The sequence below is a fragment of the Festucalex cinctus genome, chromosome 11 (assembly GCF_051991245.1).
Source record: "Festucalex cinctus isolate MCC-2025b chromosome 11, RoL_Fcin_1.0, whole genome shotgun sequence".
NCBI lineage: Eukaryota > Metazoa > Chordata > Actinopteri > Syngnathiformes > Syngnathidae > Festucalex > Festucalex cinctus.
Window position 1 is genome coordinate 26,026,747 of NC_135421.1, and position 16,915 is coordinate 26,043,661.

At 39.4% G+C, this 16,915-nt stretch overlaps 2 protein-coding genes across 5 annotated transcripts in view; one reads left to right on the forward strand and one right to left on the reverse strand.

Moving 5' to 3' along the window:
* The window catches only part of pkp4 (plakophilin 4), a 68,374-nt gene that overhangs the window by 48,864 nt on the left and 2,595 nt on the right, over positions 1-16,915 (reverse strand). For 2 of the 4 annotated variants that reach the window (XM_077535979.1, XM_077535977.1), the window contains exons 1-2: positions 7,537-7,711; positions 3,108-3,241 (exon numbers count right to left, since the gene is read on the reverse strand). In XM_077535979.1, coding sequence (XP_077392105.1) covers positions 3,108-3,241; positions 7,537-7,552 — 150 coding nt within the window. In that variant the 5' untranslated portion in view covers positions 7,553-7,711. Of the gene's footprint in view, positions 1-1,522; positions 1,821-3,107; positions 3,242-7,536; positions 7,712-16,915 lie in introns of those variants that run through there. The other 2 variants (XM_077535978.1, XM_077535980.1) reach the window with 2 other exon arrangements.
* The window catches only part of LOC144030062 (coiled-coil domain-containing protein 148-like), a 32,719-nt gene continuing 30,870 nt past the window's right edge, over positions 15,067-16,915 (forward strand). The window contains exon 1 of the mRNA XM_077535984.1: positions 15,067-15,132. The gene's annotated coding sequence lies outside the window, so the exon portion shown is untranslated. The remainder of the gene's footprint in view (positions 15,133-16,915) is intronic.

The window sequence follows — 16,915 nt, forward strand, 5'->3', positions numbered from 1 at the left end:
TTCAGCGACCTGTTCAGGTCAGAAGCTGTATCAAAGCATTATGTATGCTCTAGCATTAAAAAAAAACAACAACAACAACAGTCATGGACAAAGTATTAAGAAACGTAATTATACGTTTTTGGGTGTGAATGAGTTAATGTGACTCCATCTTAGTATCAGCATTTCACAGTGGTCAAAGCTTCACAAGAGCTGAATCATCACATACAAATGCAGAAATGTTGATGAAGATTAAATAATTCAAATATTTAAATGGTTTAATCTAAATAATCTAGTTTCCAATATTTTCTACTTTAATCCACATCGGAATGACCAACTTCACAACTCACTCACACAACTCAAAACATGGTCAGTATTCAAGGTTGTCAGCACTTTGTTTATTAGAACAAAGCAGTGCAACTGGTTCTTGTTTTGACTATCTCATGGCTTGACTTTAGAGCAAATGGTTGATAGTTTGAAACAGTATCCGCAAGAGAATTCTGAGAATTTCCCTGACAGGGAATAACTTCATCATTAAAGTCAAAAGTGTCAGAAAGTAACAGTTATCATGTAAAGGTGTCAGATAGGCTAAGTGTAACTGAAAATGCTAGCAAGTAGCGACCACTGTAGCAGTAAAATTAATCACGTATTGATATTGTTCGCCTAAGTCGTTACTTAAAAAAAGTTTTTTTTCTTCATGTCTGTAGATTTAGTCACCCAGGTTATAGTAATCTGCAAAGAGGTGAAGTTAACAAGTTAAGAGTGACGCAACTGGACTCCTTTTTTTTTTTCTTTTTTTTTTTTTCCGTTCAAACATGACATATGCTGTTAGACTAACAATATATTTTGTAATATGAGAGCGGTATACACAAAACATGAACCCGTCCTTGGAAATAACATTGAATGAACGCAAGACGTTAATAATTAACTCAAAATCTAACATTATTGGTTTTAAGGAATTCCACGTTGCTTTTTCCACTTTGACCTTTATGCTTTTAACCTTTCTATTGAGCATAAATCGAGTGTCAAGACTAGTGGACAAATATTCGACAACAGAAAGTATTTTTTTCTTGAATGAATTATTCATAATTTAGTCAAAATTATTGAGGTTAAGCTATCAGCCACACTGATTTTTTTTCCCACTCTAGACCCATATTAGAAAAATTCTTCCTGGGAAATGACTCAAATACATTCCATTTTGGCATTATGTCAACATAATTGTACGCACAACATGCATGAATCAAAAAGCCATTTGCCAAGAAAATGAGTGCCCTGATACCAATTAAATAGCAATTCACTCAACCCATACAAATTGAAGTTTGGGAAAAAGTGCAAATGAAGCAACGGGAAGAATGCAGCTATAAAATGTCAGTATCCGCTGCCCTTGTTTGGGCATGTGGGCAAAGTCTGCTGCCTGCTGCAGTCACATGAGTGGGAGAGAAGGACACTTCCACAGTGAAAAAGATTAGCAGAGCAACAGGAAATTAGGAAGTCAATGGAAAGAAAGCAGCCAATGAAGAGCTAGAAAATGACAAAATGGACTTACCAAGCCCTCGGACATCCTTAGCCCTTAACCGTAACTGCAGCCAAGTGGGCAGGCATGCTTACAGTGTCGACAGCGGGCTTCCTCGAAAATCTCAACAATCAAAGGAAAACCTCAAGCGAAAGCAAAGGGGAAGAAATACACCCACTGCCCCGGATCTCATTTCCTCCCTTTTCGCTCTCGCACACCCTCTCATCTCTCTTTCCAACTCACGATCATTTTACGCTCTACAGGAGGAATCCCCTCAGAGGTAGGTCAGTGTAGCCTGCGGTCAATGAAAACCACAAAACTCTTCCTGTTCGTCTGCGGAAGATATCTGCTCAGACCGGACAAGCCACTACCGAGGATCCTCTGGGGAAGGAAGTGACATCGACAGGTGCTGCCTCCTTCCTTTCCTTACTCGGGCAAACAACGCACACTTTCTTCCAGGAAGCTCCGATGTTACTTCTGTGCGGTATATGTTAATAAACAGCAGAGAAGTCAACAGTCCTTCCAGGGTTAAATGAAGTATGACAGACTCTGTTGCATTCCCAGAGTGACACAATCCAGAACAAACACTGGATAACTAATTAAGAATTTCACAATGTGTTATAATTAGTACAAAACTGCTATATTTGGTTCCTTGAAAATGTCCTGTTGAATAAATTGCATGAATACATGGACTTCTGTTCTGAAATCATTCCGACATAACCAAAACTTTTAACCCATTAGAGCGCACGGTAGTTTATCACTAACTTAACATTTTTTTTTTTCCAATTATGAGCCATGGCTCACGTTGAGAGTAAAAATTTGAGGTACAACTGCTAGATAGTGGCAGTAAGCATCACATGAGTCAGCAGAATTGCATATTTTCCAATTCTTTAAAAACAGAAGAGACTTGAATCTATTTATTGCCATTCCCAGTTTACAGTAACATAAAACAAAGTGAAGTGTATTTAGCAGCTTACTTTGATGCTTACACACAATAAAAAGTGGCATAGACAGGCTAGCTACCAAAACTAGCGTCAATGATACAATTATAAACCTTTCAACAATTTATATTCCTACACAAGCGGTGGCAACACATGCAGACAGAGCATACAACAGTACACACACGCATTTATTCTTTATCTTCTGTAAAAAAAAATAAATAAATAAAAAATAAAAACTTCTTCCACATAAAACATAAAACCAGTCAGTAGTCCTACTGACCAAATTTAGGAGTCCCCAGTACCCCAGCCCCCAATAATAATAAAACTGCACCTTTCAGAGTGACCTTTTATTGTTTGCAGTATAAGGCACACCTGTGTACTAATCATGGTGTCTAATCAGCATCTTGATATGGTACACCTGTGAGGTGGGATGGGTTATCTCGGCAAAGGGGAAGTGCTTACTATGACAGATTTAGATTGGTTTGTGAACAATATTTGAGAGAAATGGTGATATTGTGTATGTGAAAGAAGATTTAGGTCTACGAGTTCATCTCCTAAAAAATGGGAGCAAAAACAAAGGTGTTGCGTTTATATTTTTTGTTGAGTGTATTTCCATGTCAAGTAGCTTTAGGAAACACTGTGTACATTGAGTGAGACGAGCAATATGGCACACTTACCTGCTCTTTCACAGACGCCAGGATATTGTTGGCCGTGGCGTTCGGCTCCACGCTGCGGCCAGTCGAACGGCTGCGGGAGGTCAGCAGAAGCCCCTCCTCCATCACTGGGCTCTGATCGGGAACTGGCATTCCTCCTGGACACACACACACACACGCACAAAAAAAAAAAACATGATCACCATCTCTATCGATCGTCTCTCCTTGATTTTCATCGACAGAAGCGTAAGTAGCCATCAACGGTCACGCGCCGCCACGAACAGCGATGCACACCCACACACAGACACACCATATGGCCTGAAGACTGTCAGTGTTTCAAGTCGGTGACTGTGCAAATCAAGGCCATATGGCTTTGATACAACTACACACAACATGAATAATGATTTAGGAAATACTGTCATATAATAATGCTGCAAATATCACCCCCCAGGTCACTAAATTCTCCGATCGTAGAAAAGAGACACCGCTACCCACCATCGCTAACGTCACAACCACTGAAATACATACTTGTAGTAACTGAAATTGTCATGTCTTCTGGTGAAGAGGCAAGGCATTATTTCATTTTATATTTCACAAGTGTCATATGTAAAAACATAAATAAGTTCATATTTGTATATATAAGTTAGTTTAGTAGACTATATTTCATAGTGCAAAGTGTTAAAACTGAGACATCATCCTTCAGTGGAGCGTTTTGATTTGTTTACACTGCAAGAGCATCTGTCGCTAATAGTGGAGCTTTGACGTAATTCCCCTCTGAAAGACGCAATTTTTTCAGTTTGCCGTGTAGAAGTCATAGAACACGTTTGATGTGCTCCACACACTTGAGCCTTGGAAGACATTAGTCTTTGTAAGTATTCATAAGGTTATTTTGAGTTAGTAACTCATTTGCTCCCAATAACGTGTAAATACGTTTTTTTTAATGTTCTAAGTGTCCCAAAGACGTTTTTTTTTTTTGGTTTGTTTTTTTGTTTGGTTTTTATGCTAGAGCATACAGAAGGCTTTGATGCAGCCTCTCAACTGCAAAGAACGGTTGCAGAAATGGTAGTTATTACACAAACGGCCAGCAGGTGGCAGCAGAGCAAAGGAGATCAACCAGGGCCATGTAGAAAAAAAAGCTTGATTACTTACAATTTTGAATAGATTTAAGTTCGCTGGCTGTCTCGCAGCACATAGTCACATGCCGCGAGGACAGCACACAAATAGTGGTCCGATACAAGAAAAAAACATGTTTGTCAAGGTTGAAAAACTCATAAGTTGGGGCACTTGCAAGTTAAGGTACAACTGTATATTTAAACAGAAAAATATGAAGGAAGGAAATTAAAATGCAAACCACCTGAAAAAGATAAAGTGCATGCCATTTGCTAGCTTTGGCCTGTGGTTCACGGATAAAATGAGCAAGTGGAATAAATAAGGCGCTGTGGCGGTGCATATTTATGAGTCGTCATAGTCAGAGCCGCACACGTAGGTCACCTGCGATGACGTTTTGGCAGAAGCAGACAAAATCCTGTGTTTCTTTGGGGAAACATAGATTTTACAAGGACTTTTACTGCCCGAGAGATGCACTGCAGCTGTCATCTCCAAGCTACTTACACTAAAGATTTAGAGACAAAATCAAGAGTTTGGGCTTTCTATACACAGCTTGGCCTGCGTGATTTACAAAACTCAAGCAGACAGGATGCCAATTGAGGAGTAGCTTGTCAACATATTCATGCATAAATACATATTGTGTACCACAGATATAAAACATGCACACGCTGCTAATAAATGTCAGGTGTGGGGATGTAAAAATATGAAAACCAGACCCAAAAAAAATGTCCAAAGAAAACTATTTAAATAGAAACCTTTAAATCAGCGTAACACACTTTTTGCATCATTTAGTCTATTTAGAAAATTAGTGTTATGGTGAGTAAAACTCATTTTAAATATCAATATCCTCATGTGAGCAACTCTGTTTAGAGACTTTCCCAAAGTAGTTCTAAACTTTGGAATAATACAGTTCCTACTAACGGTTGAGTAATCACATGGTAGGAAAATAAATGTAAATAGATGTTAGATATACTATACAGTAGAAACCTGAAGGGACGTTGTGGATATTTGGACATATGGACATTTCACTTATTGTCCTATTTTATTATTATATAATATCCATTTTCTTGACCGCTTATTCCTCACAAGGGTCGCGGGGGGGTGAAGGAGCCTATCTCAGCTGGCTTTTGGGCAGTAGGCGGGGTACACTCTGCACTGGTTGCCAGCCAATCACAGTATTATATAATATGTATTATTCTCCTTTAAAAAAATAAATAAAAAATAAAAAGGTGTCAGAAAATTCATTAAATATAGCGTTAAATTGGTAACTAATTTGTCTCACAGGAAATAATATATTCTCAGTTAAAAATAAATAAATAAATAAATAAATAAATAAATAAATAAATAAATAAATAAATAAAACTTGCCTATAAATAAACCGTAAGATGCCACTGTCTAAAAGAAAAGTAGGTATTTGGCACCATTTTCTGGCATTTATAGGCAACTACCGATATGAACCTTCTTTATTAAGGGTGATTTATTTGCCCTAGTGTCTGGATTTTGGTCTGTTTTACTGCCCCTTCTCCTTTATCCTCACCTCATCCTCTCCTGCTCGTAGAAAGGTGGTGCTGAGTTAATGAGTATATGTCAAAATAGCAGAGCAAGAGTCTTGTTGTGTAGCTTGACTTATTGTGCTAGCCTGCCGGTGAGCTAAGCCTGACTGAGTGAGTCCATTAGGGTGCAGACAGATCTTACTTGAAAGGCTTAAGGGGTCATAGCCTCTCCATGTATGTGCGCCTGCCAACTTTAAACAAGCCTGCGCTTACACCACACACAGATGAGATCATTCGACTGCGGCTGACACTCACTTTGCGAGACGCTCGGCTTGTTTACAGTGAAGACATAAAACGTTTGTTTTTAGCGAGAGATAAAAGGAGAGGTTTGTATGAAATACGCTTGGAGGTCCCGTGGCTATTTAGGTGAAAAGCAACCCGAGGGTATTCTCGGAGTGTGCCAACAACACGGCAGCATTTCAAGTCGTCTGACCCGATTTGAGTCATGCGTCAGCACTGGCGTTCAATGACACACAAAAACATTACCACCAAGTATCCACACAGGATACTCCGCAGCGCTCTCCCAAATTCCTTTCCCACTCATTCATCGTATTGCAACACACCTCCATACGACTTCCCTCCCTCCCGTCTTCCTGCCCACTTGAGCCGCAGCACTGCAATCCATGACATGGGCCTTTCTTCCCAGAAAGTAGCCAGGAAATTTAAATTTGACCGCAGGCCTCTTCCAAACACACGGTGAAGACAAACACACAGTAGGAAGTGTAAAACAAAAAGGTTATCACCGCAGCTGGAGGAAAAAGTTCCAACAGGAAAACCTGGAACAGTTCACTCGACATTTATCTGCCTTTTGCCTTCAAGGGTGAACCACCATCCATTTCGGGGAATATGTTAGTTCAAAACAAACCTTTTAAACACATTTAAACTTATTCAAACATTATTTTTAAAACAAAGTGGAAACGGAACACATAGGAAAACCTTGCAAGCACAAAATGTATACAAAATACTAGGAACCGTCTGATGTGATTTTTTTAGGCCGAAAAAAAAACACAGATAATCGCAGTTTAAAACCTATAATGATTGAAATAACTTTTTATAACAAAGACATGAATTCAAAACTTTAGAAAAACATGCCATAAGAGCATGACCGGATGACTTTAGCTTCAAATTTAGGCCATAAATGCAAGCAGCATGTAAGCAACAAGCTACTGGCAAAACATTCTTTTGACTCCTTTATTTTCTTTGCCATGACTTCAAACCTTTTTTTTTTTTTTTAGCATTCAAATGTAATAACTTCAAAATAAAAACCAGAGATGCCTTCTCGCACGTTACTTCCTGTCCGTACCGACTGAACAGCATTTACTGTTTCACGAGAAAGTAATATTATATTGCCGTTTTATGTGCAGATCTCTGGCCGATTATTATTATTTTGCAAACAATCAACCGGCCAATCAGTCATCAATTGGACCCTACAAAATACTGAACACATTAAAGCAACTCTACGTGCATGCGTCGTTCGGAGACTGGCTAACTTTACAGGCACTTGACTAAGGGGGTAAACACTCTCTTACACCTTTCATGGTAACCAAAACAAGCATGCAGACAAATAACGGCCACACATGTATGTTAGAGTTATGCACATTCTTCCATTCGTGGATGAATGATAGCTTTGTGTGGATATAATCTGTCAATTCTTCGCAGTCCAAACATGCCCGTAGAAAAGCGTAGACACACAAGAACCAGAAGCACCAACCGACAAAATAGCACCCAAAAAGGAAGCAAACCTGTTATAATCTAAATACAGGCAATACAAACGCTGTGATTTGTGATCCTACCTTTGAAATTGCCCATTATACACCATCCGGGAGCCACATAACACTGCAAGGTCAGGCCCCCAAAACAGCCTTGAGAGACTCAACTGACAATGCCGCTGTCAAGCTGCGGCAGTCCCAAAAGTACACAACGGACTGGCTCTTCAACATTTCTGCTTCTTGAAGAGATGTGACGGAATGAAACAACCCCGTCGACCTGCCCGTTGGATAGCAGCGCTGCGTTTGAGGAGCTAAACGAAGAATCAGGTGAGAGAGGCGGAGCAAGAAGCCGAATCTGTGAAGTCTTTTCATAGGCTATAATTAGGTTAATACCTAAGGACTACATCAGTTCCCAAGAGGTTGAAGACGACCTCGTTTTGGTCTAAACAAAGAGACAAACTAATGTCTGATTCCAGACGAAGTGGTACATTCGAATGCCCCTGAGGCCGTACAAATTCAGCTAATTGCATGACCCAAACTTTTTACACACAAAACTTCAGAGTTCAAAATGATGTCTCGCAAGACCTCAACTATTTACTTTGTGTGGGTTTTTTGTTACTTCTTCCAAAGTTGTCACTTGTTAAAGGTAGAGTGTTTGTTTGTTTTTTTACTCTGTATGGGAAACTATTTTGAGTGCAGCCATAAAAACAAAACAAAACAGATTACACACTATAAAAAATATGTGGTGAAATGATTTGTCTTTGTACATCAAGCTGAAATCGGCCAAGACTGACCCCACCCTGACTCAATGCAACACATGGTCCCCACGAGTGACATCAGAACTTGGCCATTCCTTGGAATTTCTTACACAATTCCTCTTTTGACTCAATCTAAAGTATCTGAATGAAAACTGCAACTCACATGTTGGACAATGTAAATGTTGGACTTGAATTATAAAAAATAACCCTGAATGTGGAGTCGAAAAAAAAGTAATTTAAAGTAGATTAAGTGAATTATATTATTCATTATCAAAAAGTATTCATCATTCATCAAGCGGAAATCCACCTGTGCCTTGTCGTTTTGTGTCACCTTCCCTGAGAAGCACTGCAGTCGAATTTCTAATATTAGCAAGCGCACAGCCTGAGTTTACACACATGAAACCTGGTTACAAAGTGAAACCAAGTATTTTTTGTTGTCAACTTGATGTTGCCATCCTCATATTGGTGACTTTGAGTGTGTGTGCGAGCTTTGAAATGTGGAGCCTGGCCTGGTGAGTGACGTGGGAGTCAGCGAATGAACGTGTAGAGTTGGTTGTTCTGACTTCAGTGTAGCTAACTGTTAGCTTAGTAAATGCCGTAGCAGTTTGTCTGTGAATGTGCTTGTTACTCGTTTATATTGTTACTGTTTGTTCAATAAGTGTCAATCCTTGTTCCGACTAGAGGTGGTAAGCTATATTAAATTATCTATCTATGTTTACATTGCATCGGTGATCGTATACAAGCTGTTATGGTGCATTAGTTCTGCTTTATTCGATTAATTGGGTCAGCCATAAAATAGAGTGCAGCTGAGTAGTAATCACAGCTGTCAGATCAAGGTTTCATTTTCCTTTCAATTTGTGACACATCAGTGTGGAACCTGAAAAACTGGTTTCATTTTGAACATTGGAATTAATGCTGGGGTCAAAAGTACATACTGTGTAGAGACGACAAAACGTTTGACTTTCTATGGCATGTTAAGTTGGCTAAAAATGTAGTCGGTAACTCGCTTAAATTGACCACAAAAATTGGTTGACACAAAGATTTCTGCCTAGAAATGATATTAATTTTAAAACACTGTATTCTTGTTTCCAGCTAAGAGTACAAGTTGCTATCACTTGAAGTAGAAGAGATGTATTGTCAGTCATCCGCAGGCTAATCCGTCTTTGAGGTGAGGCACACCAGGACACCCACATTAAAAACAAAAGCTGAGGACTGACTACCAGCCATGCATATGAGTCTGAATTTAAGTGGCTCATTTAGAAGGGATTCAAATGCTGATTGCTCATTCTCAAAGCTCAAAGGGGCTGACAAAACTGCTTGGAAACATACGACAGGCTGCATCTTTGTTCAACCAAATTACAGCGCTGCTCCGAGACAAGAATACTGTGTGATTATAAACCACATCTTTTTAGGTATCAATTTAATTTTGAATCACAGGGCTTGCGCAAGCAAACAACCAATCACACTCACAATCACACCTATGAGCAATTTGGAGTCCGCAATTAAGCAAAAATGCATGTTTAGGGAATGTGGGAATTAATACCTTTAAAAAGATTTGTTTCCACTTGCTGTTGACTGAAGATGACATCACCTGTGCTGAGGAATCAATCATGGCTCAGTTTGCTGACCAAACCCAGAAAACAGGTGAGCCATGATTGGTTGTGAGGTCCTCTTCAGTCGACAGCAAATGGAAAAAAAAACGTTTTTAAAGGTAAGGTATTAAATTAATTCTGGACGAAATACTAACTTTTTACTGCTGAAAATGGCTCAATGAGTCAAGTATCCCTTTAAATATCGATGTGGTGACAAATTGTTTACTAGTGGAATAATTGGTTCAACCCCAAAAGATGGCATTTGAAAAAGAAAATGGATGGATAGTTTTATTACAATTTTCACAAAGTTGAGAATATAAAACTGTGGCTGTAAAGTTTTGTGATGCCCACAGTTTGACTACATCCTAAGGGAAAATCTCATTTACTAAAATGTTCTCTGTAAGCATCCTGCAAAACGAGGAAAAAAACTCCAAGTTATTATTAGTTGAGGTCGACACTGTTAAGACTGTTTAGTGCACTCAACAGCTGAAAATACGTCTTTTTACAGACACGCCCGACAGCGGGGTGAATGTCTTCTTTTCCACAACAGAAACAGTCACATGTGCTCACTAACTGTCGCCCTGTCCATCATTAGCCCAAACACGACAAACCCCGAGCCTCATTACGAGAGGCACATAGTTGCTCTTCTGTGCACAGCAGCGGCGGTGTGGAGTGGATCCGAGTGCCTCCATAGGGTCACCCTCAGCTTTCAATCCGGAGCACCCACACACACATTGAAGACATCAATGCTTCAACAAGTCACGGTTTGGCAAACTAATGCTCAGCACAGAATTAGCAAATTCCCATAGCTGCTAAAATATGTTTACTTGCGGTCAAGGCGATGACAGTCCACATAATCTGTGTTCGTACAAAACAACAGGCATTAAAAGCTTCCTAAGGTAATTATTCACCCACGACACCTTTCCAGGAAAAGCTTGAACAAATGAGACGCTACTAACAGTAATGCGCTTTGACGGACGACATAAATTATTCTTATTGGATGTAAATCCTTTAAATAGAAACAGTATTTGAGCTATGAAGACATACTTCATCCTGTCTCATGTCATTAGACAACAACCCTGGTTCTTTCCAGATCAGCGTAAAAAGAAGATGTACTAACGTGGAGGAGGACATTTGAAGAACAGATAACAGAAAGTGAGATGTGTGAATATATCAGCTAAATTAATCAATCACCAAGAGCAGCACGCCAGGTTTCTTAAAAGTTGGGGAAGGGCCTTTAATTTGATAAATTTATAACCTCTAGCACAATTTGAATTCAGCCTCATTTCAAGACACTTTTTTTCAAACACAGCCATTCATAATGAAACGTGCGTAGCCGTGATAAATAGTCACAGAAAATGCTACCCGACTTCAGCCATTTTGTGCAACATCTCCAGTAGTCAAGCCTCAACACTCATCAACGACCAGTTTGCCTCCAGGCAAATCTTTGGGCGTCGGTTCATGAACAAATGCCGTGCAAGTTTGCTGAGAAACGCAGAGAAGAACACACAATACAATAACTCACAAAAGAATCTGTGTCCACGTTCATTAAACTACGGGATCTGTTGGAACAAGCAATGCGTCCGACTTTTTTTTCTTTTCTTCTTTTTCACACAAGATAGCGTGATCGCACTAGTCAATACTATTTGCATTTTGCGTTAAGAATATGAGTCATGAGTCAAATATTTTAGGCCAATGGCCCTTTGAAGAGTTAAAGTGATAAATCAGCGGCACGTCGTGTTGGCATGAGGGGAACGTGAGGTTTGTGACGTGCCAATGGTCCCAAAATGTGACTGTTAGGTCTTCAGTGTCACAATTCAGTCTGAAACAGTCTGGAGGCTTTTTGGAAAATTGCTGTGCTATCGTCAGTGGAATGACTTAAAACATGACATCCATTTTTTCCCGTTGGTATCATACGATTTCAGAGTTAAAGTTATTACTGCGAGACAATTTAGACAGTATCAGATACTCTGTGTTATCTTGAATACACTGTTAAAATTGAGCATAACACCATGCTTTTTTTTTCAAGTGTACGGTATATCCACTGGCTGCTACATCCGTTCTGCAAAACAAGACTTAAACCTCCCTCATTCAGTTTGTTTTGAGGACAAGCAAAAACTTACTTTGTTTTCATAAACACAGTGTCTATGACCTTGACAATAACGGTGTATTTGCCAAACCGATTCTTGTTCTCCTTTTACGAAGTGCCACCTAGTGTTCAGACTGAGACACAACTTAACTCAAATACCTTGTGCTACAGGCGAAATTAAAGACTCCTGTTTTTTGGGGGGGGTTTTGCGGGTCAATTTGACCCGTTTGGAAAATCCAAAGTATTACAAACATTGCATTGTGTTAAGTGATTTTTATATTTTTTAATAAAAATTAGAACGGGTCACATTGACCGTGAACATTGTTAAGAAACAAAACAGGAGAGTTACATGAAATATGTGGCAAGACTGTTGGAAAAATTTGCAGCTAGACACTAGAATGTCAAGTTTTATTTGAGTGAAACTTGGGCCATGTTTAAAGTTTTATAGTTTTGTTTTGTTTTTTTGTAAACATAAAACATTACATTTGAGAGACAATTAATTGTCCTTATCAAGTACGAATATGTGGTATTGGCAAATATTGAACATAGTGCTCAGGGATTTCAGTCAGCCAATGTGAGGCACTTCTGTAGTATTAATTAACCACTATGATGCCACATAGAAACAAAATAACTGAAAACATCATCCCGTATAAGGAAACAATAAAATCATCTTGGATACTCTCATTTTAATGCTAGATGGCCACCTAAATTCACTTCTTGTGATATTTGCCATTTCAAATGTGTTGATTCCATAAACATGGAAATTCCGCAGTCCCGCAACACAATTTCAAGTGAGGCACTGGCCCAATAACTCACCTCCTCAGAGTACTATAGACTTCTTGTGTGGGGAGCTATCACATTCATCATTGCCAAACTGCGATATGGCTGCAATTCTTTTTCTCACCCCCACCCTTTCCAATACATCTTCCAATCCCCATAGCCAAAAGATTAGCTCCCTCTTTCAGCTGAGTGATAAATGATTTACCAGCGTTTCCGCTACAACAGGAAATTGTATATGATGTGTGATCACCTGGGGAACAAATGCATCCAAGCACAAATAAGAAGGCTTGGAATTGTACAGACAAGAGGGGTAAAAAAAAAAACAAGAAAAAAAAACAAGGCAGGAGAGTCCAGCCTCGTAGACAGACTTTAGCAACCATTCACTACTTGATAGAAATATCCCTGAGGACTTCAAAATGAATGCTTATTTTCCACAATGTAGACTTGCTCACTGTACCTTAGCTTAAGGCTACAACCTTGTTGTTTTTACCTACAGCAGAAATTCTGAGAGCGAGAGGTAACAAATACAAGCGTTGATATGAAAAAACCCACGTGTGACTCGAGTCCAAAGGCTTGTGATTTTATATTAAATGCCATTTTAAATGTCATTCCAACGGCATTTATCCATTTTCAATCACAAGTCCCGTTTCTTTTGAGGTAAATCACTAGTGTAATGATCTTGTAAATGCCTCGACATTTAACAAGCAAAACTTCTTGGAAAGTGGGGAAGACTTCTTGTTCAAGATACGAGCTATTGTGTGGGTGTTTTTTTTTTTTTGTGTGTTTTTTTTAATCAAAAATATGAAATACGAGGCCTGCATGGTGGCAGGGAACTTGGGTGATTTTGAATTACTTGGAAATGATGTTGCAATCCGTTAATATGTCAGAACAATCAGCAAAATTGACCCCCCCCAAAAAAATCTGCTGATTTCAAGATAATTAATCGGCAGACATTAATACTGATTCAACTTCCATTTTTTTAAATGTGTTGAGTTGGCAACATCTTGGCTAATAAGCTCCTTAAACTGACAAAGCAAGCAGGTTTAAGAATCCTATTATCATTCCATGAAAACACAACTTCCATTTTTAAATTGTCATGTATTTAAACAGTGAAGAAATCGGGCAAATGCGAGAGTAATCAACATTTGCACAACAATGAGAATATGACTAATGGCTGCCAAAATGTCAACTAATTCCCTCATTTTCCAGTGAAAACTGACTGAGATTCCACATCAAAAGACGTGAGCGCAAGGCAAGCTAATGAGGCGTTCTGTGCATTCATCCACACCGACTCCGTCCCTGTCCACATAACCAGCTGTCCTCACCAGCCTGGCAGCACAAACTGACTGCGTGAAAATAGTTTTTTCAGACTTGTTTATTCATTAGAAGACCATACTGCATTCTAATTTCACGTGAGGATTCTACTGTACTTAGTTTGGATGTATTAATTCTTACCTATTGTTTAACTTTATCCTCACACAAAACTCCTTATTCGAGCTTTTGTTCATTTTTGAAGGGAAAAAAAATCCTAATACAACAGGACAAGTCAACAACAAATTTATACTATCACTAACCTACATTAGCATGTGTCTTTATTTTGGGCATTTTAATGAATATTGGTACTGGATTTCACTTTGTTTCAGCTTACTTTCCTTTGATCCTTCCTCTGGTCTCCTGACAATGTCACGACTCTAGCGGGACTCTGAAGTATCCGGTTAAGGTGAAGGTTATGAGATTTTTAACTGCTTTTTAACAAACTGTTGTTTACTTAAGTACATGACCTAGTCTACTGCCCACATGGTTCTTTTTTTTATGGTATTTTAAGTCAAGTTGCCGAGGCAACGCTGTTTGAAAATTCACAGTAAACTTTATGTCATCTTGGGTATCCCTTCAAAATTTTATTGGTGATTATTTTTAACTGAAATGTGTCAGCCAAGCGAAGAAGAGCTTCCCCATAGTAGCTGACAAAACAAAAGTGTTGAGGACATACTCTATAGAGAATATGAACTGTCTCACTCTCTAGGTCAGGGGTGGCAAACTGCAGTCCTCGAGGGCCGGAGTCCTGCAGGTTTTATAGATTTCCCTATTCGAAGTGCAGCTGATATCAATTAACAGGCTCGTTATCAGGCTTCTGCAGAGTTTACTGATGAGCAGATCATGAATCAGCTGTGTTGAAGAAGAGGAATATCCAAAACCTGCAGGACTGCGGCCCTCGAGGACCGGATCTCGCCACCCCTGCTCTAGGTGATTTCACACACCAAAAAAAAGGCCATAGTTTCCACTCCAGCACACACTAACAAAACAAATTCTCTGGAACCAACTATCCAATTCTCACAATTCGTGTTGCATTGTACACAGATTCAAACCAGACTTTAAATGGCTGTCATTTTTGTGATATCTTGTCACATTGTAACGTCTACCTGTCTGTATCCAGCACTTGGTTGGAACCCCAGCTGACAAGGTAGGTACTAAAACTAATGACTGCTTGTAGCTGCTTTTTTTAAGAGCTTTTACAACCTGGTCTCTTCTGTCAAGATCTGGAGAGGAGAATTGTTTGGGGCTACGAGCTAAAAGACAAAATTAGAGATTGCCGATTACACGACGAAACGGCTGAAGCATTAATCATAGTCGTCAAGATTTGAAGTGCTCTGTGATGAACACACCACATTGGAAAAGCACTATCCCCTCATGCCTTGTCTTTCAGACTCAGCATGTCGACCCATGGAGGCCCGATTCACCGGACAAAAATCTATTGTGCGCCTAATCTCTCGAAGCGCTGACATGCTTTCTGTTCTCCTGTTATGTTTAGCTGCCGGGGGGGGGGGATCCAACCAAAGCACGAAATGTGGTACCTTTTTCGGGAATTATTTAAATATCCAACTAAAATGTTAACTAAGAACCAAATATGTTAACTCTTATTCAAATAGGCAAATATTAGTATTGTATAATGGCTTGTTTTTATTCCAAACTGACTAAATTTGGATCACAAAGTTAACCCCCACCTCAGTCCATTTAGTTTGTCCTCTTGAGTTGAGGGGAAAAGATTCCGTTTTGGAGCACGCTGTGTATATGTGGGTTGGAATAAGAAACAGTATGACTCAAAGCCCCTCATTGGCTGATTGCTACCAGTACAAACTGTTATTATCACCCCTAAGTGGTGCCGCACAGCTGTGGGCTTCTCTGCATATGCCAAAACAAACAAAGTACATCTCCTCAATTATCCTTCTCTCTTTTGAACAGATCTTCCGTCATCAATTCAACGTTTAAGCATGCGCTTGTGTCGGAATGAACACAACTTAATTGCAAAGAAAAATACTTTCGAGGGTTAGTGAGTAAACCAAATGAGTCCAGCTCAACTTGGAGAGAATGTGATCGATTATCGGTGGACGGGAGTGCTACGTACGCTCAGGCAGTATGCACAGGCTAGAAAAACAAGCTGGTTTGAAGTCATTTGAGATGAGGGCAAAGGCTGGGAATACTTAGCCCACCTCTAAAGAGGGGGGGAGTGGAAACCCACTTTTGATCCTGGTGAAAAAAAGTAAATGTGACATGACACACAGGGGTGAAGGCTTAAACCCCGATGCTCGGCCAGAATTAGGCAGTGAAAACCTGCCTGCCAAAAGAGTGCTTAACTGGGTTGTCACTTCCTATTAAACGGGCTGGCTGTGAAGACTGGGGCAAACAATCACTTTTTTTTGTAATAATAACTAGGATTTATATAGCTCCTTTTGATGGGAAGCCAAGGATGCTTGGACGACTGCAAAAGATACATCGATTGACATGTTGTATATCTGCAGTGATGATGAACATGAACATCCACCTAATGGAAGCCCCTGTGAAGTGAAAATAAATGTCTTGTAAATGTGAGTGTTTATAACTACTTTGCCAAATTTGATCTTGAAATCAATCTGTTCTGTAATGGATGGATAGTTTTAAAATGGAAGTCAGCCAAAAAATAAAAAATAAATTCTTGACAATAATATATTCTATACAGCCCCACTAGTCTAAACACGGTATTCTGTGGTATTCTGGCTAATGCAAGATATGAGTTAAGCAACCAAATCAAGCAGTTTTATCAATATCAGAAGGCGGCCATTTTGCCACTTGTCGAGTGAAAATGACATCACAGGTTTTCAGGTAACAACCAATCACAGCTCAGCTTCAGAAAACAGGCGAGCTGTGATTGGTCGTTGCCTAAGCAACTGTGATGTCATCTTCAGTCGACAGCAAGTGGCAACATGGCT